Below are 27743 nucleotides of genomic sequence, written 5' to 3' on the forward strand. Positions count from 1 at the left end.
AAAATGAACTACACTTTCCATTATTCGATGATTTGAATCCAAAATCTATAGTAAGTTACATGAATCCTTTAAATTACGAAGAACAAATCAGTGATAGAAAATGTGTTAGAACTTTTGGACTTATAAGCACAAGTGGGGAGGCAAAGTCAAAAGGAGTATTCAAAAGGGAGTAAATTGGATGATGCTTTTGGCAACATCATTAGTTAATGGTTGAATTCCTTGAAGTACGTCGTAACAAAAAGGATCCATGAAGCCATAAAGATTTGCTTTCAAAAAGGAGAATCTTGGACGGTGCAACCTAATCAGTTCTCTTACAGGAAGAGTTTTCCTTTTGGTCATTGCTAATTCTTTTGGAATGAATGTTGCATGTGAATTCGAGTATCCCTGTTCCTTCTACTCTTCCCATTGTGGGCCGCGTAGAAGATCAACTACAGAGGGGGCCGCGTAGAAGACCGACTACAAATGTGGACGTCGGGGACATGCAAGACCCGGGGGAGTTTAGCACCGCAAGATATTGTACCAGGAGCAAGATTGTAAAACGAGAATTCACGTTATTTATTGTAAAACGTTTTTTTTGCTAGAGGCACAAACCACTCTTCTCCAAATCGTGATACAAATTGATCCCTGTCTTTCCTTTAGAGATCTATTTCAAAATTATATTTTTTTTTCTTCTATAGGCTTTCCTATCTTCTATGTACCGTAGGCTGGGGGTCTAGGCTTAAGAGGTTTTCCAAGGTTTCCCTGCTTAAGAAAGTTCCCGAATGGGTAGACCCTGACATCAGTTCATGAAAGATCATCTTCCTTGGTTGTGCACAGCAAATATAACACCTAGATGCACGTAAAAGCAATACAGCCGCGGTACCGGTCTCTTCATTTCTTCTGTCTTCAACATTTCTTTTCTTCGTCTGTCTCAAATATAATATTCTTTTTCAGTCGGAGGACTGACAATCATCACTTCCGGGTTATCCACGCTAATTGATAGCTCGCGAAGTGTGTTCGATGAATCAAAATTGGGCTCACAAACTTCGCTCGCTGCGAGGGGCATTGTAATCTCCCCACGGAAAATTACCCTCTACCACGCAATAATTAATAATGGTCAACCAAATCATCCACATGTATTTACGTTTGAAAAGTATCTGATCAGATTTTCTAGTAATATATGCGCCGACAGCTCATCGACGCCAAGGTATTTTTCTAGTACGTTTATTCTTTGGAACAACAGAGGTACAGAAATGTATGCTCCATGGTTATTATAGAGAGAGAGAGAGGAACAGCTTTGGAAGTATCGGTTGGAAGATTGTCGGATTGCTAAAGGAGATTTATTTACTCTTCTTCGCGCTAAAGTGAGCTAGGAAAGTTTGTGCCGCTAGCGTGATAGATAAAGAGAAAGAAAAACCTGTAAAAGAAAATTACATGAGACTTGGAACCAACAGAAAACGGAACATGTACGGAAATGGATTCAATATACAATTTTCCTCAGAAACAAGGTTTGTGACCATTTTTATTCTAGAGTGAATGACGAATAAGTTCTCTGTCTGAACCATTGATGATTGTCTGGGCCCTGTAATTAATTGGGAAGTTTCAGCTGTGACGAAGAGAGCCTGCAACCTCTGAGTTTTTTTGAAATCGTCCAAAAAGGCTTCGTCCACATCTGAAATTTTAGATCTGTCGTAAACTGAACGAATTGTTCAAACGATCGATTTTTCCAACTGAATGCAGCGCTTAATAATAATAACAAATGAAAAGATCTTTTCTAGCAAGCCAGCCGCTGAATATTAAGACGAAGGGCTCCACCAGAGATTCTACTAGGCTGATTTCACGTAAATAATATATTTAAACTGTACACAGATAAAGGACATAGAGAGATAGAGAGAGGGAGAGAGAGAGAGAGAGAGAGAGAGAGAGAATCCTCCATTAGCATAATTGTTTCTCTGTCTTTTCACAGATCAGCCTAACTAGAAAACATGAAGCACTGACTTTATTGTACAGATTTATGTGTGAGAGGGAAAGAGCGATAAAGGCGACAGATACACTTCTGTACAGACAAAACATTACACCAAGTTAGCGGCAAGCTGCATTCACATAGACTTTCATCATTTGCAAAAGCAGAGTAGAATTCATTATAACACCACAGATAAAATGTTGAAATACAGAGCTATTATATTTTGAATAGTACGGTAACATAAAAATCAGAGGCATTTAAAGATGCAGATACAATAGGCAAGGAGTAAGTCTAACTATGAGCTATATGAAAGACAAAATTATAAATACTATTTTATGAGTATGATTTCTATACACATGGGGATTCACAAACATCAGCAAAAAGTTTTGAGGAAGTTAAAACTGAATATGTAACAAATTAACAAGTTATTTTAATGACAGTAGACATTTTTGGAAACAGGAAGCTCTGTGCTAGAAAATTATGGCACTGAATTTTGGAAAGAATCGCTATTCAAGACCACAAAATTTTCAAATGCTAATATATTTTAAAATAAAGTTTCTGAAAAAGTATCACTTGCTGAAAAGATGAGAATGAGAGCTAAAGAAAACAAAATTACATTGACATTAAGGGTAGTATAAGAACAGGTAGGATGTCTTGCCTTGCTAGGTAAGAGTGTATGTTTTACAACAGGAAAAACCGGAGGGGGGGGGGGGGGGGGACGGAGGGAGAGAGTTGTGTTGTCTAATGCAATTAAAATAGAAGTCCAGTGGAAGAAGTAAGAAGATCGATGTTGAAACACAAAAGTATTCAAAATTATTTTTTCTAGCAAATAATTTCAACACGGTATAGTTTGGGTATGTGGAAGAAATCTTATACTTCTATCACACTGCACATTTATGATAAGGCATATCAGTTTGACAGAAATTATAATGTTAATACATTTACTATTAGAGTTCAAAAGAAATGATCTGCTGTAGGTACAATATTAACAGTGCAGTGAACAGCCAACTGTCACATTACAGAATCATTTGAAGAAATAATTTCTCTATTAAGGGAAGTGTAGACTGGGTTTCTCCGTTTAGCAACAAGAGGTAATGACTTCTGAATATCTTTCAAGTGAGTTGGCAAAATCAGTTAACACTTTTCGTTAGGCTTGACAGTAAGGCTCACTTGATAACAACATGAAATATTGGATTTATATCATGACAAATAAAGGATATGTGATGATATTTTTTGGTGCCTCAGAGTCTACAAACCAGAGACACTTTCACCAAGGTTTGCAGCTCAACTTAAGTTTAATTCAATTTTTTTATAGACATTGCTACAGCCCTTGCAGTTCAGGCCAAAGAAGATCTGTTTTCTGCTGTGCCCACTGCTGCACTTAATGTTTGCTGACCTTAATGCTGACACCACAAATTCTAATGCTCCTTCACTGCAATATGCAGAGAGGGGTACCAATATATAGTGCTTGTCTTTACTTTCCACTGTCTTGTGATGATTTTCTAGAGTATCCTCAAAATAAACTGTAAAAAAAACATTATCATGCAAAATATTATCAATGCCTTGAGGTTAGAAGTATATTTACTGTTGCAAAGCATCTGCACATAACTCAAAAAGTTGGAGCGTGATCGTGATTTACGTATGTGCAACATACAAAACATTTTCCACACACATTTTGCATTACTGTACAAATTTTGGAATTAAGTTTCACACTTCAAGAAATATTAAGTAAGACAGAACTTCAGAGGTGACTTTTTTTATTTATCTTTCACTTCTAGAAATTGAGTACACATATTCATGAATTACAAATACATGTTTGCATCAAGGATGGCTATTTTCTCAGTAAAATATTTCTAAATATTTTATAATCTGTTGATTTCTATCCCGCTGTATGCATACATTTACACAAATCTTGTGTATATACTAGCATGTAAAAAACAACTGAATTTGCTTCTACAAAAGCAACAAATTTTCTTTGCGTGGTTTATGGCACACATATAGAGCAATTAAAATTTTAAGTAGTGCTAAGAAAATGTCCTTTACTGATATATACAGAGTTTTCATTAATGACACTTTGTTACATCTGACGTACAAAAGTAAAAATGACAATTCACCATTTTGTCAGTGGCAGTGCTACAATTTTAATTAAGATGTATGTCTTGTCTGCTTTCTGAGAAGGAGATACATGTCTGTAACGCATAACACATTTACTATGCAATACATGTGATGATTATTTACAACAGATTTGTGCAATTTTATTGTGTTAGCATACTTTCACTCTTCTCCTTCTCTTATTAAACACTGAAAAGAGCCGCCTCCTGCCTGTTTTAATGAGTAAGTTCAGATAGTGCGTTACATCAACATTCTCAATATTTCAAAGACATAGTTGGCTTCTCAGTGTCTCATGCTTCACAGAGTTAAACTCCATAAATAATGCAGACTTGATTTAACCTTTTTGTTTGCTGAAAGAGAAAGCATGATATATTGTTATCAGTGATGTACATGCAGTTTTGCTAACAGGGAATATCACTGGCAGGGGGTAACTTATTTAACAATGTGATTGACCAGACAGCACTCACAACTTTCTCTGATATTTATACTGCTAGAAACCACGCATTCAGAACATTTCATACCTTCAGTTTTTTTTTTATTTTTTAAATAGGATCTTAAGTACACACAACACATTATGGTTTGAATACTGGTTTTCAAAATTCTATTTTGTACAACAGAGGGAGAGTATTTTTAGTTATTACTCCGACTGCAATTGCAAATGGAGTCTTCAAAAAATTACAATGACATTACTCATGGACAAACATTTCAAAAATATGCACAGACTTGAAGAAAAGTTCAACAACAATACAAATTATCAGTATTCCATTAACAGAGTGAGAGGAAAAAAACAGGAATAACTTAAAGATAACAAAAGTAATACACTGTAAAAGAATAGATACGTCAACCTATATGTTTTAAATGAAAGTGAAGACCTTTACGACATTACTGAAACAGTAACGATAACAACTCGCTGAATATGAACAGCTAACGTGACGAGTTGCAGACATGCACATAAACAAGGCTTCCTCTGCTTTCTCCCCCCTCCCATCTTACCATCGATTAATTGCAGCCATTTCTGAAAATCTTTTTTTGTCAAAGTAGTAGTGTTCCATATCCATAATAGATACAAGGTCTCAGGCTTGTTTATGTGCCTCTTAACAACTCAGCACCTCAAGTATTAGGTCAGTTGCTAACGTTACTCCTTAGATCATTTACATTTGACAAGGACTTTCTGTTATGATCTGTAAGACATGCATTTTAAGTATCAGGAATCAAGCTATGGGAGGTGAATATAACGAAGCCAATTAAAAAAAATAATAATAATAATAATGGTGGTGTGTGACAAAGGATAAATCAGATTTACAATACATTTACAGTAAGATCAACTGTATTAAGCAGACTCATTCAATTCACTATAAAGTATGAAAATAGGTGGTGGTGCATTAGGGGGAAGTAGACTAGCACAAGCAACAGGTCCCTTAAATAAAACAGTCTTTAGTATTAAAGTAATAGTTTTGGAATAAGTGTGAAGTTTTTCAGCCCATAAACTTAGAGCGTGCTTTGGCATGGCTGACAGACCTGAACTTGTGAACATATCATTCTTTTCACACGTGATATTACAAGAGTATCCTAAAAAGTCAAATGAAGCAGTAAGATCACAAATGTAGTGGCTCTGAGCACTATGGGACTTAACATCTGAGGTCATCAGTCCCCTAGAACTTAGAACAACTTAAACCTAACCAATCTAAGGACAACACATACATCCATGCCTGAGGCAGGATTCGAACCTGCGACCGTAGCGGTCATGAGGTTCCAGACTGAAGCGCCTAGAAATGTAATTCTTTTCTTGTATTTTTTAGTGTAGTCACAAAGCACTTTGCCTACACTCTAAGATCACAAATGACAACATCCTTGGAAGAGGTGATGAGAAGTTTGTAGACATTGTTACAGAGAGACTAAACACAGGTTATTGAACACCTACTGGGACACTAAGGTCTCCTGAGGTATAATAATTGACAGAAAAGTCAATGGGAAAATACCTACAGGAAGACTATGACTGATGTATATAATCAACTTGTGAAAGATGTTGAGTGTGAGACCTGTATGGTAACGACGGATACGAAGAATGGCGTTCTCCTACTAATCACAATGCTGCCAACCAAGCTTCAAATTTAATAAATGAAGGAAGAACACCTCTAGTCACCAATTTTTTTTAAATTTGCTACTGCTGTTATTATGCAGAACAGTACACAGTGTTGAGGCAAAGTATTCCTTATTTTGAGGGGTGGAATATGGACTAAAACAAGACAAAAATATCCAATAAACATGGTCTTTTAAATGCATACCTTAAGAGCTATGAGGAGTTTTTCATCTTTGATACTGTGAAACATATCCTCTACAGTCTTTGCTGTTATGAACACCCTACAGAAGGCAGTAAACAAATGAAGACTCACTCCTCTGTTACTGTCCATGGATACGGCACTAAATATCTGCTAATACTGTTACCATATTCACTTTTCTGAGTAAGTGCAGCACATACATTATTTCTAATGGGCAAGTTCGTGTTTGATAAGTTTTTGAAATGCTTTTACATTGCACTGTTAGCTTTGCATTTATGAGCATAATGGAAGCCTATAATTTCACACAGAAAATGGTAAACCAGACAATATTTTATGGTCTGGCAAATGAAAGCAACTGTTGAGACCATGTTTTGAATGCTGAAAAAATGTCCAGAATGCAAGGCACTACGTACACAATTACTGTATATTTCAGCGGATAAGATGACCTTTATATAAGGTGAGGTACAAATGTCGAAGATGTACAGTTTTACCATATGCTCTTCCTATAAGATGATGCCCAAATTATCAATGGCCTGTAAATTTAGTTTAGAACATTGATCATCTGGGTGATAATAATAGGCGACCTTGAGTACTTATAAAAGTGTTATATTGGATATTCAGTTTTGTGGGCATACCCCTCTCTACTAGTAAGCAACTGATACACCTGCACACGGCATAAAGCAAAAGCCTCCTTCAGCATCGTTACAGTTCTGTCTGTAGAAGCACATGCCAAATAACGAACTCATATGTACAGCTAACAAGTATTGCTGCAGGTAATGTTGTATGTTCAAACTGTTTGTACTGCAAGTGTAATCAGCGTAAAATTTGTAAAGTGTGCGCTGAATGACTGAACCAACAAAAGGAGGTCATAAAACAGGCTAAAGCATCGAACAACTGTGCTGCAAAAAGGGCTTTTGATATAACAGAGATGATGGTAAGAGACTGGCGAAAGAGTGAAGATGCTATTTAAAAAAAATTAAAAAGTGTTCTATGAGGAGAGGAATAATTTTCTGCCTAGATTTAGAAAGTAGTGTTGCAGAATGGGTACAAGAACAGTTATGTTGTTAGAAGAAATATGATTACGGCTTATGCATTGAAGTGGGCACGAGGCAATCCAGAGCACAGCAGATAATTTAAATCACCAGTAGGTTTGTGCAACTGTCTCACAAATACACTCCTGGAAATGGAAAAAAGAACACATTGACACCGGTGTGTCAGACCCACCATACTTGCTCCGGACACTGCGAGAGGGCTGTACAAGCAATGATCACACGCACGGCACAGCGGACACACCAGGAACCGCGGTGTTGGCCGTCGAATGGCGCTAGCTGCGCAGCATTTGTGCACCGCCGCCGTCAGTGTCAGCCAGTTTGCCGTGGCATACGGAGCTCCATCGCAGTCTTTAACACTGGTAGCATGCCGCGACAGCGTGGACGTGAGCCGTATGTGCAGTAGACGGACTTTGAGCGAGGGCGTATAGTGGGCATGCGGGAGGCCGGGTGGACGTACCGCCGAATTGCTCAACACGTGGGGCGTGAGGTCTCCACAGTACATCGATGTTGTCGCCAGTGGTCGGCGGAAGGTGCACGTGCCCGTCGACCTGGGATCGGACCGCAGCGACGCACGGATGCACGCCAAGACCGTAGGATCCTACGCAGTGCCGTAGGGGACCGCACCGCCACTTCCCGGCAAATTAGGGACACTGTTGCTCCTGGGGTATCAGCGAGGACCATTCGCAACCGTCTCCATGACGCTGGGCTACGGTCCCGCACACCGTTAGGCCGTCTTCCGCTCACGCCCCAACATCGTGCAGCCCGCCTCCAGTGGTGTCGCGACAGGCGTGAATGGAGGGACGAATGGAGACGTGTCGTCTTCAGCGATGAGTGTCGCTTCTGCCTTGGTGCCAATGATGGTCGTATGCGTGTTTGGCGCCGTGCAGGTGAGCGCCACAATCAGGACTGCATACGACCGAGGCACACAGGGCCAACACCCGGCATCATGGTGTGGGGAGCGATCTCCTACACTGGCCGTACACCACTGATGATCGTTGAGGGGACACTGAGTAGTGCACGGTACATCCAAACCGTCATCGAACCCATCGTTCTACCATTCCTAGACCGGCAAGGGAACTTGCTGTTCCAACAGGACAATGCACGTCCGCATGTATCCCGTGCCACCCAACGTGCTCTAGAAGGTGTAAGTCAACTACCCTGGCCAGCAAGATCTCCGGATCTGTCCCCCATTGAGCATGTTTGGGACTGGATGAAGCGTCGTCTCACGCGGTTTGCACGTCCAGCACGAACGCTGGTCCAACTGAGGCGCCAGGTGGAAATGGCATGGCAAGCCGTTCCACAGGACTACATCCAGCATCTCTACGATCGTCTCCATGGGAGAATAGCAGCCTGCATTGCTGCGAAAGGTGGATATACACTGTACTAGTGCCGACATTGTGCATGCTCTGTTGCCTGTGTCTCTGTGCCTGTGGTTCTGTCAGTGTGATCATGTGATGTATCTGACCCCAGGAATGTGTCAATAAAGTTTCCCCTTCCTGGGACAATGAATTCACGGTGTTCTTATTTCAATTTCCAGGAGTGTAATTAAAAAAATGTAGTTGCTTTATTTATTTACACATCAAGTTCTGTAGGACCAAATTGAGGAGCAAATCTCCAAGGTCATGGAACGTGTCAGTATATGGCTCTGAGCACTATGGGACTTAACAGCTGAGGTCATCAGTCTGTCAGTACATGAAATTACAACATAAAAGTAATAACAGTTAAAAATAAATGTTTATGAACCCGAAAAATGTCAGTCCAAAAGTTTACGTAAACGCAACCAACAGTGCAATAAGCTTAACTCTTCAAGGAACTCCTCGACAGAATAGAAGGAGTGACCCATGAGGAAACTATTCAGTTTCAATTTGAAAGCACCTGGATTACTGCTAAGATTTTTGAATTTGAGTGGCAGCTTGCTGAAAATGGATGCAGCAGTATACTGCACACCTTCCTGCACAAGAGTTAAGGAAGTCTGATCCAAATGCAAGTTTGATTTCTGCTGAGTATTAACTGAGTGAAAGCTGTTTATTCTTGGGAATAAGTTAATACTGTCAACAAGAAATGACAGTAAGGAATATATATATATTGAGAGGCCAATGCCAAAATACCCAGACTCGTGAACAGGGGTCGACAAGAGGTTCGTGAACTTACACCACTTATTGCCCGAACCACCCATTTCTGAGCCAAAAATATACTTTTAGAATGGGAAGAGTTACCCCAAAGTATAATACCATATGACATAATTTTAGTGCCAAATGATCACTCACTTCAGATACCGTTCGAATAGTAAAAATGCAAGCATTAAGTCTTACTGTTCAGTTTCATGAATCATATGCACATTCTGGGAAATTAAAATGTCAGGTTCTGTTGAATTGTGTGTTAAAAACTGTAAAAACTGAGTCTTACTGTGATTTAGCATTAGTTTATTTTCTACAAGTCATGAACTGCACTATTTGAAACCGAGCCAATGTTGCACACAACATCCTTTACTACTAAACTAGAACAAATATTTTAGAGTTACTCGTAATACTAGAGGGCATATCATTTATATAAATAAAGAACAGGAGTGGCCCCAACATTGATCCCTGGGGCACTCCCCACTTGACCATACCCCACTCAGACCTCACATCACAGCCATTATCAACATTGTGAATAATGACCTTTTGCTGTCTGTTGCTAAAGTAAGAGGTGAATCAATTATGAGCTACTCCCTGTATTCCATAATGGTCCAACTTCTGGAGCAATATTTTGTGATCAACACAATTAAACACCTTAGTTAAATCAAAAAAGATGCCTAGCATTCAAAACCTTTTGTATAACCCATTCAGTACCTCACAAAGAAAAGAGAATATAGCATTTTCGGTTGTTAAAAGACTTCTAAAGCCAAACTGTACATTTGATAGCAAATCATGTGATACAAAATGATCAATTATCCTTACATACACAGCCTTTTCAATAACTTAGCAAATACTAATGGCATAGAAACAGGCCTAAAATTGTCTACATTATCCATTTCTCCCTTTTATAAAGCGGCTTTACTACTGAGTACTTTAATCTTTCAGGAAACTGACCATTCTTAAAGGAAAAATTACAAATACGGCTAAATACAGAGCTAATATGTGCAGCACAGTACTTTAATATTCTGCTAGGAACTCCATTGTAGCCATGAGAGTCCTTAGTCTTCAGTGATTTAATTATTGACTCAAGCTCCCTCTTGTTTGTATCACAGAGGTGTTTTTCAGACATAAATCTTGGACAGGCATTTTCCAAGAAACTTATGTGATGCCCTGTAGAAACTAAATTCTTAATTAATTCATAAGCAGTGCTCAGAAAGTGATTGTTAAAAACTGTACATATATCTGATTTATCAGTAACAGAAATATACTTACTATGAACTGACTTTATATCGTCGACATTGTGCTGATGACCAGACACTTCCTTCACAACTGACCATATGGTTTTAATTTTATCCTGTGAATTAGCTATTCTATTTGCATACCACATACTCCTTGCCTTCCTAATAACATTTTTAAGCACCTTAAAATACTGTTTGTAATGGGCTATGTAGCTTGATTGCGACTACTTCTAACATTTTGATATAATTCCCACTTTGTTCTACACAATATCTTTATCCCACTAGTCAGCAACCCAGGCTGCCTATTACTGCTAGGACCCCGATTAGAACGTTCAAATGGAAAGCAACTCTCAAAGAGCATGAGAAATGTGTTAAGGAAACCATTATATTTATCATCTATGTTATTGGCACTATAAACATCCTGCCACTCTTGTTCCTTGATGAGGTTTAATAAACTCTCTATTGCTGTTGGATTAACTTTCCTACATAGTTTGTAATTACATGTGACATTTGTTTGAGCACAAAAGCCTTTTAGTGTTAAAATTTGTGCATCATGGTCTGAACGACCATTCATCTTGTAATGAAGAATGAATAAAAATATTGTCTATGGCTGTGCTACTGTTCCCCTGCAACCTAGTTGGAAAAAACACAGTCTGCATCAGATCATATGAATTTAGGAGATCTACCAACATCCTTTTTCTTGCTCCATCATATAAAAAAGTTTTATTGAAGTCGCCATATATAACTAATTTTTTGTACTTCCTACTTCTCTAGCTTGAGCAGAAATGCTCTGAAGTCAAAGTTAGGGGACCTACAAACAACAACAATTAGAAGTTTAGTTTCACTAAATTCAACTGCCCCTGCACAACATTCAAATATCTGTTCAGTGCAGTGCCGTGATCCATCTATGGATTCAAATTGAATATTGTTTTTTTATGTACATAGCCATTCCCCCACCCCGCAAGGAACTCCTGGAAAACAGCCAGCTAATCTGTATCCTGGTAAAGGAAACCTCTGAACTGCCAGATTATTTAAGTGGTGCCCCAACATACCAATAATTTCATAGTCAACATCTAAAAGCAGTTCACTAACTTTATCTCTAATACCTCTTATATTTTGATGAAATATGCTAATTCCTTCTCTACTTGGAAACATGACATCCTCTGAAGGTGAGCCTTAGTTAGAGGGACTTCCTTTACACAGGCATACCTATCAGCTGACTTCAATCTAAAAAAGATGCACCTCTAACAACTACTAACATGGAAGAAAACAAAAATTGCACAGAAATTATCAAAACACCTCAACCATAAAGTTATGAATTTTTATAAGTTTGTTATTCGTATGAGGTAAAAATAGAACTTCCACTATCTTATATTGGAGAATTTGGATGAAACACCAATGAACTTTGATATGATAAACAACGGCTCTGTGGAAACAAAAGACATAAAAACTGTTTAAGTCAGAAGTACAGATAATGAAAATACCAGATTTACTGTAGTATTAACATGCATGGCACATGGAACAAAGGTATTTTCAAGAGGAAACCATTCCTAAAATAAAATTTCCACCAGACATTTTTATATATTTTCACAAAAAGGGATGGCTGGATGGGCAAGAATGGTGTAAAATTATGGATGTAAAATGTGTGACAGAGGCGACCAGGTGCTCTACAAAATCAACCAAGTTTGTTAGTATGGAGGCATGTTTTGCAATCACATAACTGATAATACCAAAAATCACATAGCACGAAGCAATACTAAGATTGTTATCTCTGAATAAACCATTCAAAACCATATGTGTGAACAATGGGACAAGTGGATGATAAGTGGCAAAAAGTCACGTACAAAAGATGGAGCTGTGCAGACTGCATCACTTGATGTTTTGAGTGATTTCATGATCAAATCATTTTAAAAAGTGAAAATGGAAATAGTGATTAAATCCTTCAATAAGTGTGGAATTTCCAGTGCTATGGATGGCACTGAGGACAGTTTGTTATCAGATACTGATGATGAATTGGAAATCGATTCACATGGTGTAGAACGGGACCTGTATAATGAACTTGTCAACAATGAAAGTGAGGCTGTACCTGAGGAGCTGCTTTCGTTAGATGATGATTGTGAGGATTTTGCAGCATTTTACATGCATTGATGAATGATTTCTTTTATAATGATTTGAATTTATATAAATTTCAGTCTATGTTTTATATTTGTCACGTAAGACGACCCCAATTTGAGTGCTTTTTTTAAATGCTTGAACCAGCTTATATCTGTTGAAATATATGGTACTTAGCTGTCTTTACCTGTGACTAGCAGACTCGGGCTCCAATAATGGTGGATTGGGGCAGACCTTGTACCACTCTTACTTCTGCTGTGGAGAGGAGTATTGCAATGAGTGGAAGAAGTTCAACACCTACTGGAGTTAGTCATCCTCTAGTCTGTGAAATCTTGCATGAACAATTGGTATATAACGTATAGCATGTCCAAGCCCTTCAGCCCCAAGATCAGCCTGCCAGAATGCAGATCTGCAATGATCATTTTGCTGAAGATAACTGTTTCCATCATAAGCAATAGTTGTATGGAATCTGTTGTATGAACTGTGATTTAGTGACACTCCCACAACTTACAGACAACACTTTAACACAATGTTAACTTGGAGTTCTTTAACAACTTGACCAAATCTTTAGCCGGGAGAAAAAATTATTTTGCAATTATCATCATTTTCATTTACCAATTACTTAAATACCAAACCACTGAATAACACAGCAAACGCCACAAGGGCCTTATATGATACCAAACAGGTTGACTGATACAAGAAGATATTGTCAGTTTCTATCACACGACTTGTCTGTCCTGTAGGAGTACCATTCCCGCGATGGCTGAAGACATTGTTCATGCTTGATGGTGCACTAGCCCATTTTCTCTGAAATGTCTGAGAACACTTCACACAGACATTTAATGGGCAATGGATTGGTTGGAAAAGTTCACTACACAGGCTAGCTTGTTCCTTGATCTTAGGCAGAACGAGAAAAATTTAGGGAAGTACTGAGATGCTACGTTGACATATTATCAAAGATACTGAGATTAATTAATTAATGTGTTTGTAAAATTAAAGTGAAGGATTGTGAACCATTCCCTAGTAAATCACATGTGATACCATTGGCAAAAAGAGAAGGTGTTAACAAAGAAATTTCAGTTCTCGATCTCTATGGACTACTACCCATCTCAAAAGGAAATTTCACTCAAATTTTTGTTGTGATGGATGTCTTTTCAAAATTTGTATTCCTTTACCCACCCAGGGAAGCCAACATTAAGATCATAATCAAGAAACTCTGGGAAGAATACTTCGTAAATACTGTCAAGCCAGAGTGCATTTTATCAGACAATGGTCCACAATTTCGGTCACACCTGTGGGAAGATTTTGTTAACAATAAAGGTATTCGGCACATTGCAATTTTGTCTTTCAGGCCCGCATCCAACCTGACTGAACGCCAAATGCGTGAACTCTGACATTTATTTCGTGCGCATTATGGGAAGAAACATAAAAGATGGGTAGAACGATTGACAGACTTTGAAACAGTAATTTATAGTTTGTCACATGATTTGATGTGATTGCCGCCATGTACAGTTCCCTTTGGAAAGAAACCTGACAGTACCTTTTATGAATACATTTCCTTTCCAAACGAAGAGGAAATTACACAAGAGGAGCGCTTTAAAATCGCACTGGAAATGATGATGAAACAACCAGAAGAACGGAAGCTGGCACATGGCAAGGTAGTGAAGCCCATTACATACCAAGTCAGTGATTTAGTGGTCATTAGAACTTAAGTGAAATCATCAAGTGTAAATGGAGAGAGAAAAAAAGTTTCATCACTACTAGCAAGGACCATTCAAAATTAGAAAATTTGTGCACCCTAATTCAGTTGAAATTGAAATGGTGCAGTCAGGTCAGTATCATGCCTACAAAATGTAGAAAACATTAAACTGTATCATCTGTAAGAAGTGTTGCAAGACAAGGGATGCTCTTTGTGAATATATAATTTTGTCTGTTTGAAAGTAATTGGACAACAATCGGTAGCTATTGCGAGTAAGTTATAGTGAACAGTAGTAGGTAACTACTATCAGTCAGGTGCAATCAGTTTTAAACATTCTGTGTCATCAAGTAAACATTGTAAAGTGCTTCAGTCAGAGACACGTGTATAAACAATAACAGAGACATGTGGCGTGGGTGTTGTGTTTACTACAGACTATTTGATGTGCGTGCGCAGTGTGTGTTTTGTTCCCCACTGCCGTAATTCCTTTTAATGTATGTATGTTGGCGAGCTCTTGGAGCCATTGACGTGAAGCAATGCATGCCCAGCGCCGTCGTCACTTGTCTATACCACAGCAGTGGAGCTGCCAACACCTCTGAGGACCTAGCACACAATGCGACTGTCGCTTGTTCCAGCTCTGCGCTAGCTTGTCAGGTTGGCGAGTTGTGTGGAGCATGGAACCATGGGATGCTGATGTCAGTGGCCAACTGATCAATAAGTTTCATGGTGCATGAATCGCTGTTATGATGCTGTTACAACAATTCTACAAATTTGCAGAGACAACGAGTCTACAGTCCCCAGCGGCTTCGATGCCACAGCCCTATAATTCATCAAAAGTTACGAATACATGTGTTTTGCACCACATCATATAGGACAGTGAAAAAGCAGAGTACATGATTCTTCTTGTGGTGGTGTATCCCCGGTGGCGTCGATACCACAGCCCAGTACACCATGAACCAGTGTATTTACATGTGACTTATGACTCAACATATAAGTAGGGCCCTACAGAGGAGTAATTAGATAAATTATTTACAACAAGAATATGATGTGCAACATAAAAAAAAAGTGTTCCAATGCGATGATTTGTTTATGGATTACTTTCCAAGGTATGTGTTTTCTATCAAATTTCTTGTACTTCTAACCCTGTAAACTGTATGCCAAAATCTAACAGTATTGTATTTTCAAACTATGCTACCACTATGAGTGTAGATTTATGTGGGCTAGTAACAGAATACTTTCATGTCAATATTGTGTAGCAGTTAGGGCTGTCCATTTATTATTTTGTTTACTTTTGAATCACATTTATTTGGTTTCTATTCATTGAACACAGTGACAATAAAATGATAAATATTCAATTCATTAAGACAAATTACATGAACAGGAAACACTAATAGACAATTGTTATTAATGTGTCACATTTAGCCATGCTATTTCAATGGGACGTTACAGCACTGGTTATAATTACTGTAATTTTAAATTTTACATTTTTTTTCCTTTTTTGTCTTCCTATATATTTTTAAACTTGAATATTCAAATCTAATATCATCATTATATTTTATCAAATTAAAGTGTTATTTTGGTGGGGATATGCAAGGATACAGTACCCTTACATAGCTGTAGCCTTACATAGTATCGATCATACGCTCTCCACAGTGACCATAAACTAAAGCAAAGACTGCAGTGCAGTCAACAATGTGCAAGTGGGTGAGCAGGAGTCGAGCGTTAGAGTCCATGAGTGGAAGTCAGATATGTATACACGTATTATTTTAACATTATGCACAGGGCAACCATCATAGGCTCCCTGGAGGTTCTCAGAGAAGTTATCTTTATCCTGGTCATTTGCGAATCAGGCCTTCAATCTTATTTGTGAAATTCTAGATTTTTACAGTAAATCCACCCATTATGTATTTAAATTTCTGTCTTGCTGCAGACCCTGTAACAAATTTATTGTTGCTCTCTGAACAACGAGAGAAAATTATCCAGCTTCCCATATCAAGCACTCCGTGTCTATTACATCGCATTTAATGTAGGGCAGCAATTCCTGTCCTGCCTTGGTTTTACTGAGGTGTTGTAGCAGTGACCTCAGCTCCTTGCTCCTCCTCCCGTATAATGCTCTTACATTCAAGGTTCCTTTTTTATTTGTCCTTGCCCTTCCCTTTAACAGTGCTTTGTCACTGTCCATATATCAGTCCGGCTTCTTTACTTTAAAGTTTCTGGACATTTTTTATTTACAGAAAGGGGTTGTTAGCCACCTACCCAACCCCCAAGTTGGAGTACCAGGATTTGTATCAAGTTTACTCCTTTACTGAAGTTGGCTTCACTACATCTCTAGAACCCTCCCTGTCCTATATTGTGGGACACGTGTTGTCTGGCTCCTCTGTCAAGACCACTTTGGCTTGGGTGACCCTACCATTAGCTATGCTACCGCCAGCATAGCTCTTGACTTTGACAGAGCACGCAAGCCCTCCCACCCGGCACTGAAGGCACCTCCGACAAGGTGGCATGCCCTGTAAGGTTTCCTTTAGATGGTCTATGAACAGGTTAGCACAGAATGGTGCCATGCGGTTGCCCATGACTGAGCTGAGGATTTACTTCAAAGTAGTAGTAGTAGTTCTGTGTTAGGATAAAGGTAGATAGGTGAATGAGGTAATGTGTTTGAGCCTTAAGGACACTGGGAAATGTAGTGTTCAGTTGTAACAAGACCATGGGCAAGAGGGATTTTGGTGCTTAAGGACGTGGAGTCAACAGTGAGCAGTAGGGAACCAGGAGGTAAAGGGCTGTGGATGGTGAAGAGACGGTGAAGGAAGTGGTTGGTATCTTTGTTGTGGGAGCCTAGATTTCAGGCAATTGGCTGGAGGTGTTTCTCAATGAGGGTTGAAATACTTTCAGTGGTGGCACAATAACCAGCTACAATGGGGTATCGTTCGGTTCGTGAATTTTGAGGAACTTTTAGAAAGTGTGTATGTAGGGAAATGGGTTCAGGGGAGAGGTTCTGGCAAGGGCCTAAGGATTTAAGCATGGATTGGGGTTTATGTTTAACTTCTGGGATGGGTTCACTATGGCAGGTGGACATGTCAGACAAGTGGCAAATGCATTTAGCCAGATTGTTGCTGTGACTCATTAAAACAATGGTGGAGCCCTTGTTTGCAGGGAGGATGACTAGGTCAGGATCTGTTTTGAGACTGTGTATGGCTGTTCATTCCTCCACTGAAAGGTGGTTGTACTTAGGAAGGGACCTAGAGAAGAATGGTGAGGCCAAATTGGAAGTAAGGAATTGCTGTAAGGTGACCATAGGGTAGTTATATAAGGTGGGAGGAGGATCACAGTTGGATGGTGGAACAAACTGGGAGAGGCAGGACTGACTTTGGTTGTAGGGATTAGTGGCAAGTGTTTCCTTTACAGGAATAAGGAAAAGGAGGATAGGTCTTTGATATGTCCACCATGGTTAAATGAGGGTGAAGGGCTAAAGGTGAGGCCTTTGGATAGGACTGAAACTTCTGTGGGACTGAGGATTTTGGTGGAAAGCTTAACAACTATGTTCCGGGATTATTTAGGCTCTGGATTTTGAGTAACGGTAGTGAGTTGTGAGGGATGTGGCAAGTTGAAAAAGTACACTAGGCAGGGTCTTTTTATTGCACCTCTTTGCAGTTCAACGGGCAATCTTCATGGGGAGTAGCAATCTGTCTTTTCCCTAATGTTGCTAAAATGACGCTTAAAACGTTTTCCATTTCCACTCTTCAAGTGTGTATTATGATATATGGTTTATCACACAAGCTGACAAAATACCATATAGGTTGTGTCAAAAGTGAATTAAACTGACACCATTTGTTTTGGACCAACATAATCCATAATTTTCACAGAAATCAGCATTTTGTGAAGCCATCAAAGAAGCAAATCTTGTGTTTTGAAGTAGTGTCATAAGTAACTGTAATATCTCGAAAATATTAGTTGCTACGTACGATTTTTCAGAGTTCCTGTTGTGCATCGTTAACACTCAGAGGTGCTAAGAGTGTCTTTTATTACTGCCGAATTTTAATTGTTCCATTGCTTCTTGTGATATCAAATATAAAATAATACTCACTCTGGTCTTTTAGCTTTATTTGAAAGGATGCATTGTTAAAATAAAGCCGTATAGTAATATTTCATTTGGATGTTTAGTAATCACAATCACACTAGATGTGACAAAGCAGGTGGATTCTTTCCATCTGTTTATCCCCCCTCTCCCACAAATAACCAATTTTTCGCTGATTTTGATCTTACTTTCGATACATTTGTCCAGGAACATGTAACAGTTACTTAAAAACCTCAACTTCCTATTTTGACTTATTTCTACTTAAATTTTTTACTCAGATTTTTTATTTCAAGTGCTCTGATCCCATTTTTGTAATTAGTTTTCATTATGGCTCCTTTAATTAAAAGTTACAGTTAACTGAATTTAAAATTATAGTTTATCAAATGCCTTAATCTATGAGTTAATAAGCATAATTACATAGTGAGCTACACCACTTGAAAGTTAAGCATTCTGACTTTCCTGTTAAGTATGTTAAATCACCAAAAACTAATTATCTTTGACAATAATTAACTTTACTGTCTGGGTCAGTACCATTTTCCATCACAGATTTTGTAATAACCATTTTTAGATTCTAGACTTTGACTACATACTTTTGTTACCTTAATTTTTCCGTACAAAATGACATGCAACAATGACTGATTAACTTACTAATTAATAACTTAGATAATTATGTTTAATTTACAATATAGTGTTTATAGGGAATTCACGGGGGCGTGTTTGTTGCAGTTAGAAGTAGTTTACCTTGTTGCGAAGTACATAGTTCCTGTGAGTTAGTATGGTTAGCGGTCATTCTTGGTAATGGGAATAAAATAATAATTGGATCCTTTTACTGATCTCCCAGTTCAGGTGATACAATTGCTGAAAGGTTCAAAGAAAACTTGAGTTTGATTTCAAACATGTACCCAACTCGTACAATTTTAGTTGCTGGTGACTTTAATTTACCCTCAATATGTTAGTGAAAATAAATGTTTAATTCTGGAGGTACGTATAAAACATCATTCGAAATTGTGCTAAACACATTCTCTGAAAATTATTTCAAGCAGTTAGTTCATGGGCCCACGCAAATAGTAAACGGCTGTGAAAACACACTTGACCTGTTGGCAACAAATAATCCTGAGCTAATAATGAGCACCAACACGAATACAGGGATTAGTGAACACTGGGTTATTGTAGCAAGACTGAATATTGTAACCCCCAAATCTTCCAAACATAAACGAAGAATATACCTATTCAAAAAGCAGATAAAAATTCACATGACGCCTCCCTGAGGCGCAATCTCCACTCCTTCCAAATTAATAATATAAGTGTAGACCACATATGGGTTGAATTAAAAGATATAGTATCAGCAGCAATGGAGATATTTATACCAAATTAATTAACAAACGATGGAGCTGATCCTCCTTGGCACACAAAATGTGTCAGAACACTGTTGAAAAAACACACACACACACACACACACACACACACACACACCATGCTAAATTTAAACAGACACAAAAATCTCCAAAATTGGCAATCTTTTACAGAAGCTCGAAATTTAGCATGGCCTTGCGACATGCTTATAATAGTTTCCACAGCAAAACTTTGCCTCGAAACCTGGCAAAAAATCCAAGGAGATTCTGGTCGTATGTGAAGTACGCCAGTGGCAAGACACAATCAACACCTCTCTGCAATAGCAGTGGAGATACTATCGAAGACAGCGTTGCCAAAGCAGAGTTATAAAACGCAGCCTCCCAAAATGCCTTCACTAATGACGACAAAGTAAATATGCCAAATTCGAATCAAGAAAGCTGCCAACACGACTAATGTAGAAATAACTATCCTTGGAGTAGTGAAGCAACTTAAATCACTTAACAAAAGCAAGTTTTCCGGTCCACATTGTATACCAGTTAGTTTCCTTTCAGAGTATGCCGATTCAATAGCTCCATACTTAACAATCATATACAACCGTTTGCTCGATGAAAGATCTGTGCCCACAGACTGGAAAGTTGCACAGGTCACACCAATATTCAAGAAAGGTAGGAGTAGTAATCCACCATGTTATAGGCCCATATCATTAACATCGATATGCAGCAAGATTTTGTAACATACATTGTGTTCGTACATGAATTACCTCGAAGAAAACTGTCTATTGACCCACAGTCAACAAGGATTTAGAAAATAGTTTTTGTGAAACACAACTAGTTCTTTACTCGCACGGTGTTGAGTGATACGGACAAGGATTTCAAATTGATTCCGTATTTATGGATTTCCAGAAGGGTTTTGACAATGTACCACACAAGTCGCTTGTAGTGAAATTGTATGCTTATGGGATATCGTCTCAGTTACGTGCCTGGATTCATGATTTCCCGACAGAGAGGTCACAGTTCGTAGTAACTGACAGAAAGTGATCAAGTAAAACAGAAGTGATTTCTGGCGTTCCTCAAGGTAGTGTTACAGGTCCTTTGCTGTTCCATATCTACATAGACGATTTGGGAGACAATCTGAGCAGCTGTATTAGGTTGCCATTCTATATTCACGAAGATGCAAAGCTGGTACTTTTTGCCGATGATACTAGTATAGCTATCACACCCAACAGACAAGAATTAACTGGTGAAATTGTAAATGATGTTTTTTCAGAAAATCATTAAGTGGTTCTGTGTAAATGGGGTCTCATTAAACTTTGACAAAACACAGTATATACAGTTCCACACAGTAAATGGAATGACACCATTAATAAATATAGACTTCGATCATAAATCGGTAGCTAAGGTAGAATATTCAAAATTTCTAGGTGTACGCATTGATGAGGGGTTGAACTGGAAAAAACACACTGAGGATCTGCTGAAACATTTGAGTTCAGCTGCTTATGTTATTAGGGTCATTGCAAATTTTGGCGATATACATCTGAGTAAATTAGTTTACCATGCCTAATTTCACTCTCCTCTTTCGTATGGCATCATATTCTGGGGTAACTCATCATTGAGTAAAAGAGTGTTCATTGCACAAAAGTGTGTAATCAGAATAATTGCTGGAGCTCATCCAAGATCATCCTGCAGACACTTATTTAAAGAGCTAGAGATCTTCACTGTAGCCTCACAATATATATATTCACTTATGAAATTTGTTATTAACAATCCGAACAAATTCAACAGTAATAGCAGTGTACATGGCTACAACACTAGGAGAAAGGATGATCTTCACTACTAAAGGTTAAATCTAACTTGGCTCAGAAGGGGGTAAATTATGCTGCCACGAAAGTCTTTGGTCACTTACCTAATAGCACCAAAAGTCTGACAGATAGCCACATAGCATTTAAAAGGAAATTAAAAGAATTTCTTAATGGCAACTCCTTCTACTCATCAGATGAATTTTTGGATATAGTAAGTGGGTAATTTCCCCAATCCCACAAAAAAAATAATAAATAAAATAAAATAAAATAAAAAAATAAAATTAAGTGTCATTTAATATTTTGTGTAATGTAATATCTTGCATAGACACCTTTTATTAACTTGACACGTTCCAAATCATTACGAAGTGTCATATTCATGATCTATGGAACAAGTACTAATCTAATCTAATCTGTTTGCAGGTGACGCTGTCGTTTATCGACTAGTAAAGTCATCAGAAGATCAAAACAAATTGCAAAACGATTTAGAAAATATATCGGTATGGTGCAAAAACTGGAAATTGACCCTAAATAATGAAAAGTGTGAGGTCATTCTCATGAGTGCTAAAAGGAATCTGTTCAACTTTGGTTACAAGATAAATCAGTCAAATATAAAGGCTGTAAAATTAAATAAATACCTAGAAATTACAGTTATGTACAACTTAAATTGGAAAGAATACATAGAATATGTTGTGGGGTAGGCTGACTAAAGGCTGCTTTTTATTGGCAGAACCCTTAGAAAATGTAACAGATCTACTAAATGGACTGCTGACACTACACTTGTCCATCCTCTTTTAGAATACTGCAGTGTGGTGTGGGATCCTTACCAGACAGGACTGACCAAGTACATCGAAAAAGTTCAAATAAGGGCAGCACGTTTTGTATCATTGCCAAATAGGGGAGAGAGAATCGCTGAAATGATACAGGATTTGGGGTGGACATCATTAAAATCGAAGGCTTTTTTTGTTGTGGCGGAATCTTCCCACAAAATTTCTATAACCAACTTCTCCTCCAGAGATGAAAATATTTTGTCGACACCGACCTACATGGGGAGAAATGACCACCATAATACAATAAAGGAAATCAGAGTCTGCATGGAAAGATGTAGGTGTCCATTTTTTCCGTGTGCTATACGAGATTGGAATAATAGTGTGTTGTGAGGGGGATTCGATGAAACCTCTGCCAGGCACTTAAATGCAGAATATCGATGCAGATGTAGATATTGCAGAAGAAAAATAGTATTCATATATTTTTCTAAATCTGCAACCAGCAACATTTCCTGTAATCCGAAATTCTATTGATTCCTGTAGCTAACTGAAAACATTAAATTCCAACCTAGACATTTTTCAAAGTATTATGTAGTTTTCAAAATAAAAGTTGTTCTTATGTCTGTCTATAAGTAGTCAAATGTCACAAAAAACAGTCAGTCCATGGTTTGAAATTAAATGACAAACATCCATGTTTGTCTTGGTGTTCATCTTTTCCCTATGTGTGTTCATCTCGCCTTGTCTTTTTGGGCTGGATATTTTCATGTGTTGCAGAGTGGCTGGCTCATCCTCTTTCATTCCTGTGGGCAGCCAGCCCAGACCATCTGCTCTATGGTTTTAATACCTTCCTCTAGTTTTCCTTTTGGTGTGCGTTTTCTCCCAGTTTTGTTCCTTTCTTTCGTTTTCTCTTTCGGTGTGGTTCTCCATTCCTTTTACCCTCTTTTACCTCCACAAATTGAATTTGGGTGTTGTTTTACCTTGAGCCTTGTTTGCATCAGGAAAAAGGGACTGACAACCTTGTAGTTTGGTCCCTTATATCCCAAACCAACCAACCAACCATCTCTGTTGGAAGTACTCTTGTTGTTGACTTAGGCCACCACTAAGAACATTCTGTAAGTGAATATACAAGCACCAACGACTGTGAAACTGAAGAACGATAATGTAAAAGAATTCCAAATATTTCTGTTACCCGAAGGGAACAATATTTTGAATAATTTTGAGTTGCAATTAGCAAGACTGAAGTATTATTGTCATCAATCTGGTTGTTGGACATAGTGCTTTCCATGAGGAAAAGACTTGATTGAACTACCCGTATGTGATTTCCTCCAGCAAGTACACTGATGCTTCTAGACAAGTGTGAGCTGTTTACTTCTGCCGCAATCGACTGCTTCACCACTTTTATTGCACTAATGATTGTTTGTAGTGTAAAAATAACCATAGTTAATAACTAAAATTTGAAGGGAATAAAATGTGGGGGTTAATTTCTTCTAAACTATGGTGTCTTTTACATCAGTGAACAAATCCCAGCCCACACTCGATCAGATTTTCAGCTTTGCAGTGATCATGACTGGTGCCACTGGGGGGGAAACTACAACATTACTGGTCATTTCTTTTCACAACATGTCTAACTAGTTCATTTCTTCAAGAGAAATGCATAGACCCATGTTCATGCGAAATGATGTTAAAATATTATTATTGTAGGCAGAGTTCTTAATCTCTCACTTGATGACCATTCATGTTCATATGTTAAATAACTTGCGTTATGGTGATGGGTTGGCAAGATGATGGCCAAGCACAACAGAGCCAACATTCTTTGGAGGAGATATTTCTATTACAACTTACAAGAAAAAAAATAAAATAAAATAAACAGCAACTGTCCACCTACACGTTGGCAAATATGTTTTGAGTACAACACAGAAGTTTTGATGGGAAGCCCTTACACATACCCCATACGGTCCCAATCTCTCACCATATGATTTCCATATTATTTGAGTCCTGAAGAAAGGCATACTGGCCATCAGTTTCTTTTGGATGAAGAGATGCATTTCTGTCTACAATCATGGTTCTATAGACAACTGCAAACATTTTTCCATGAGGGCATTGACAGTATTTTCTCACAGTGGGATAAATGTAGTAAAGATTATGACGATTACTTTTGAATTGATGAACAGTATACATACTTTTTTCCATGTGTCTCATTTTCATATGATTACCCCTTAGAGTGTCTATTGGAAATATTAGTTACTGGTAAGCCCTATTCTGCTTTTAAATATTTACTCTATTCTCTTCACATCTTTTTTTTTTTTTTTTTTTTCATTACAACCCTTTCCTGAAAGTTAAAAAAAGTACAGGTGTAGATTTACCTTTTTTCTTTCTTTTTTTTTATCTTTGGGGTAATGGGTATAACTAGGATGACCAGATGCAATTGTTTAAAAAGGAAGACAAACAGCTTTAAAAAGGAGGACAAAAGAAGGAAAAAGAGGACACATCAAATGGGTCAACTGTAGATGAGGATACCACCAGTCAGCTTTGGACAAGTCACGTGACTGCCGGGAATTACCGCTAAAACTAGTAGTTAATTATTACTGATGGTCAGGTGGTGGTTAACTGAGCAATATAGAAAAATTAAAAACATTGATTGTGCTGACAGTGTGGCGTCAATTGTTTTGTTATGTCAACAACACAGAATTGTTTACAAAGCGAAAAACGTAAGACCATTCACCTCCCTTCATCCGACGCACCGCTACCAACATCTACAATTCAAGCAGCAGCTGACGACATGTAAAGTGCACTTTAACCTTACGAATACAATTGATTATGACACAATGAAATAAAACCATGAAAGTTAATCTGTCGAGTTATTTGTTACCTTTATTGGCCACTGAGACGTATGTTCCAGCTCCACATTTCTTACATTCCGTTTCAAATTCATTTCTCCCTTTCTTGAAAGCCGGATATTTGCAGGAAAGGACATCAGAAAATGTGCACTTTCGTTTACGCATAGCCAAATATTTTACGTAACTCACGCACTTAAAAATTACACTCAAAAATCACACGTGCACTACAGGAAGCCAAGCCAATACAAAGCGAAGATACGAAACGAAAATTTTAAATAATCGATATTTGCATTCGCTTATAGGTCGATCAATGATAGCATCGACGATCCTGGTACCACCTACTAACACCACCTTCGTGCGTGTTTATCACGAAGACTGTGCCAATAGTTAAACTATTTAAGAAAAGAGCAATAGAATGGAACAAATTGTAAATTTAACTGTACTATGCTCAACTTTGCGAAAAAGCCGGACACTGTAAAAATCCGCCCAGACCCCGGACAAAGAGCTAAAAAGGAGGACATGTCCAGATTAATCTCGACGTCTCATCACCCTAGGTATAACTGAAGAAAAGTAAGCAATGTTGCCATGGATGGAAAGCATTGTACAAGCTGCACCAATAGTGGATGTGCTCTGTGTCAAGGATGGGGGAAGGGAAGCAAGAAGAGAGGTGGTTTGCATTGGAGGAGTGAAATACACTTAAAATGTGGATATATTCTCAGTGCCAGGTTACATAAGTGTTCATCCAGGCCGGACTGTAAAGGACACTGCCAGTACGGGGAACAGTTGAATTCAAGATTGGAAGAGGGAGAGAAGATGCTTCATGTTAAGTTTGGCTGGTGACTGGTAATGGAGCACAGAAAGAGAGACAGATGGCAGAAGAAAATATTACTCCTGATAATCCAGACTGGCTAGGTGTCCTGTACAGCAAGGAAAGGTGTAATGCATCGAAAAGAGCAGAGTAAATCATTAAACACAAAATATGTCTTTGGAAAGTGAGACCAGCTATAACTGCTGTAAAACGAGTAAGAAGCCAGATACCATATCAAACAGTATAAAATCAGAAAAGCAAAAAAGAATTACAACTAGTCCCAGAATCGAACTCTCTAAATCAAGTCTTCTAACAACAAACTCTACTGACTGCACCAGCTGAGCAGTATAGCTATGCAGCAATGAATGAAGGTACTTATCGTACATGTGATTTGAGTGTTGCCAAATTTCTTTTATTTGATGTCCATTTTCTACCAAAAATTTGCATGGGATGAAATTTGGTTAGAGTCTTTTGTATTCTTGGTATGCAGGGAATCATGCTGTGGCATCTGAGAGCACAAGTTTTGGTCCACCCTGTATATCTGATCTAATGCCTAAATGCAATTAAAGCATCAGTGTAGCCCAAGACAGCCATTTTTGTGCTAGTATTAATGTCTTAGAATCTTAATTGTTTGTATTTATGTTATTCATTTGTAGCATACATAAGATGTTTCTATGATGCTAGTTAAAGTCTTTTTATCCAGCAGAGTGCTGTATTACTAACATATCTGGCCCAATTCTCAGAACTTACCAGCAAAACTTCTCCATGCATCCACACTATCAAGGTCATTTCCGTAAAAGCCGTTGCATATCCACCTGCTTATCTCTTATTTGTAAAACATCACTGATATCCTTTAAGGAGTTGGTAACTTCATCAAGCTGCAAAGAAATGGCAGATTTCTAGAGTATTTCTCTGTTTGAGACAAAATTTTGACATTTTACTAATACAAGTGGGAGTACTTAATACATCTGATTTTAATTCCATAATTAATATTTATGGAAATAAAAAGTATCAGTAATTCTTAACAGATCAACGAAAATAATTAATTTTTGAAAGTATAATCAATTGGATGGTTAAAAAAATCTACTCATCAAGCAGTAGTACAAGAACACAAATATAGCGATATTTAAATCTGCAAGCTTTCGAAGCCATTTGCTCCTCCTCCTGGCAGAAGGGTTGGAGAAGGAAGAGGGGTAAAGAAAAGGACTGATGAGGTTAACGAAATGCCGATGTAAAAGGCCGAATAGTGTTTATGTAACAGCCCCTTTGACAGCATATGTTTTCCCAATTACAGGGCTGGTACAGGTGGAGAGTGCATAGGGCAAGTCTTACAGAGGGGATGGGCACAGGGGTAGGAACCATACGGTTGGGAAATGGGTACTGGAGCTTAGGGTCTGACAAGGATATTGTGGAGACTGGGAAGGCGATGAAAAGCTATTCTAGATATGGTGGGCAAAATATCAGCAGAATGGATTTCTTTTCAGTGTATGATGTATAAGTCATAACCTTGTTGAAGTAGCTGATTAATACATTCAAGACCAGGATAATAGAGAGACACAAAAT

General features: G+C 38.2%; 1 protein-coding gene across 3 annotated transcripts in view; it reads right to left on the bottom strand.

The window, feature by feature from the left end:
- Nucleotides 1-27743, bottom strand: part of LOC126480733 (uncharacterized) — a 145452-nt gene that overhangs the window by 19022 nt on the left and 98687 nt on the right. The window contains exons 4-6 of one of the 3 annotated variants that reach the window (XR_007587460.1): nt 26931-27058; nt 19362-19478; nt 3736-4404 (exon numbers count right to left, since the gene is read on the bottom strand). Coding sequence is in view for 2 of the 3 variants with exons in the window: in XM_050104005.1 (XP_049959962.1) it covers nt 26966-27058 (93 nt within the window). In the remaining variant the exon portion in view is untranslated. Of the gene's footprint in view, nt 1-3735; nt 4405-19361; nt 19479-26930; nt 27059-27743 lie in introns of those variants that run through there. The other 2 variants (XM_050104004.1, XM_050104005.1) reach the window with 2 other exon arrangements.

The sequence above is a fragment of the Schistocerca serialis genome, chromosome 5 (assembly GCF_023864345.2).
Source record: "Schistocerca serialis cubense isolate TAMUIC-IGC-003099 chromosome 5, iqSchSeri2.2, whole genome shotgun sequence".
In the NCBI taxonomy this organism is placed as follows: Eukaryota; Metazoa; Arthropoda; class Insecta; order Orthoptera; family Acrididae; genus Schistocerca; species Schistocerca serialis.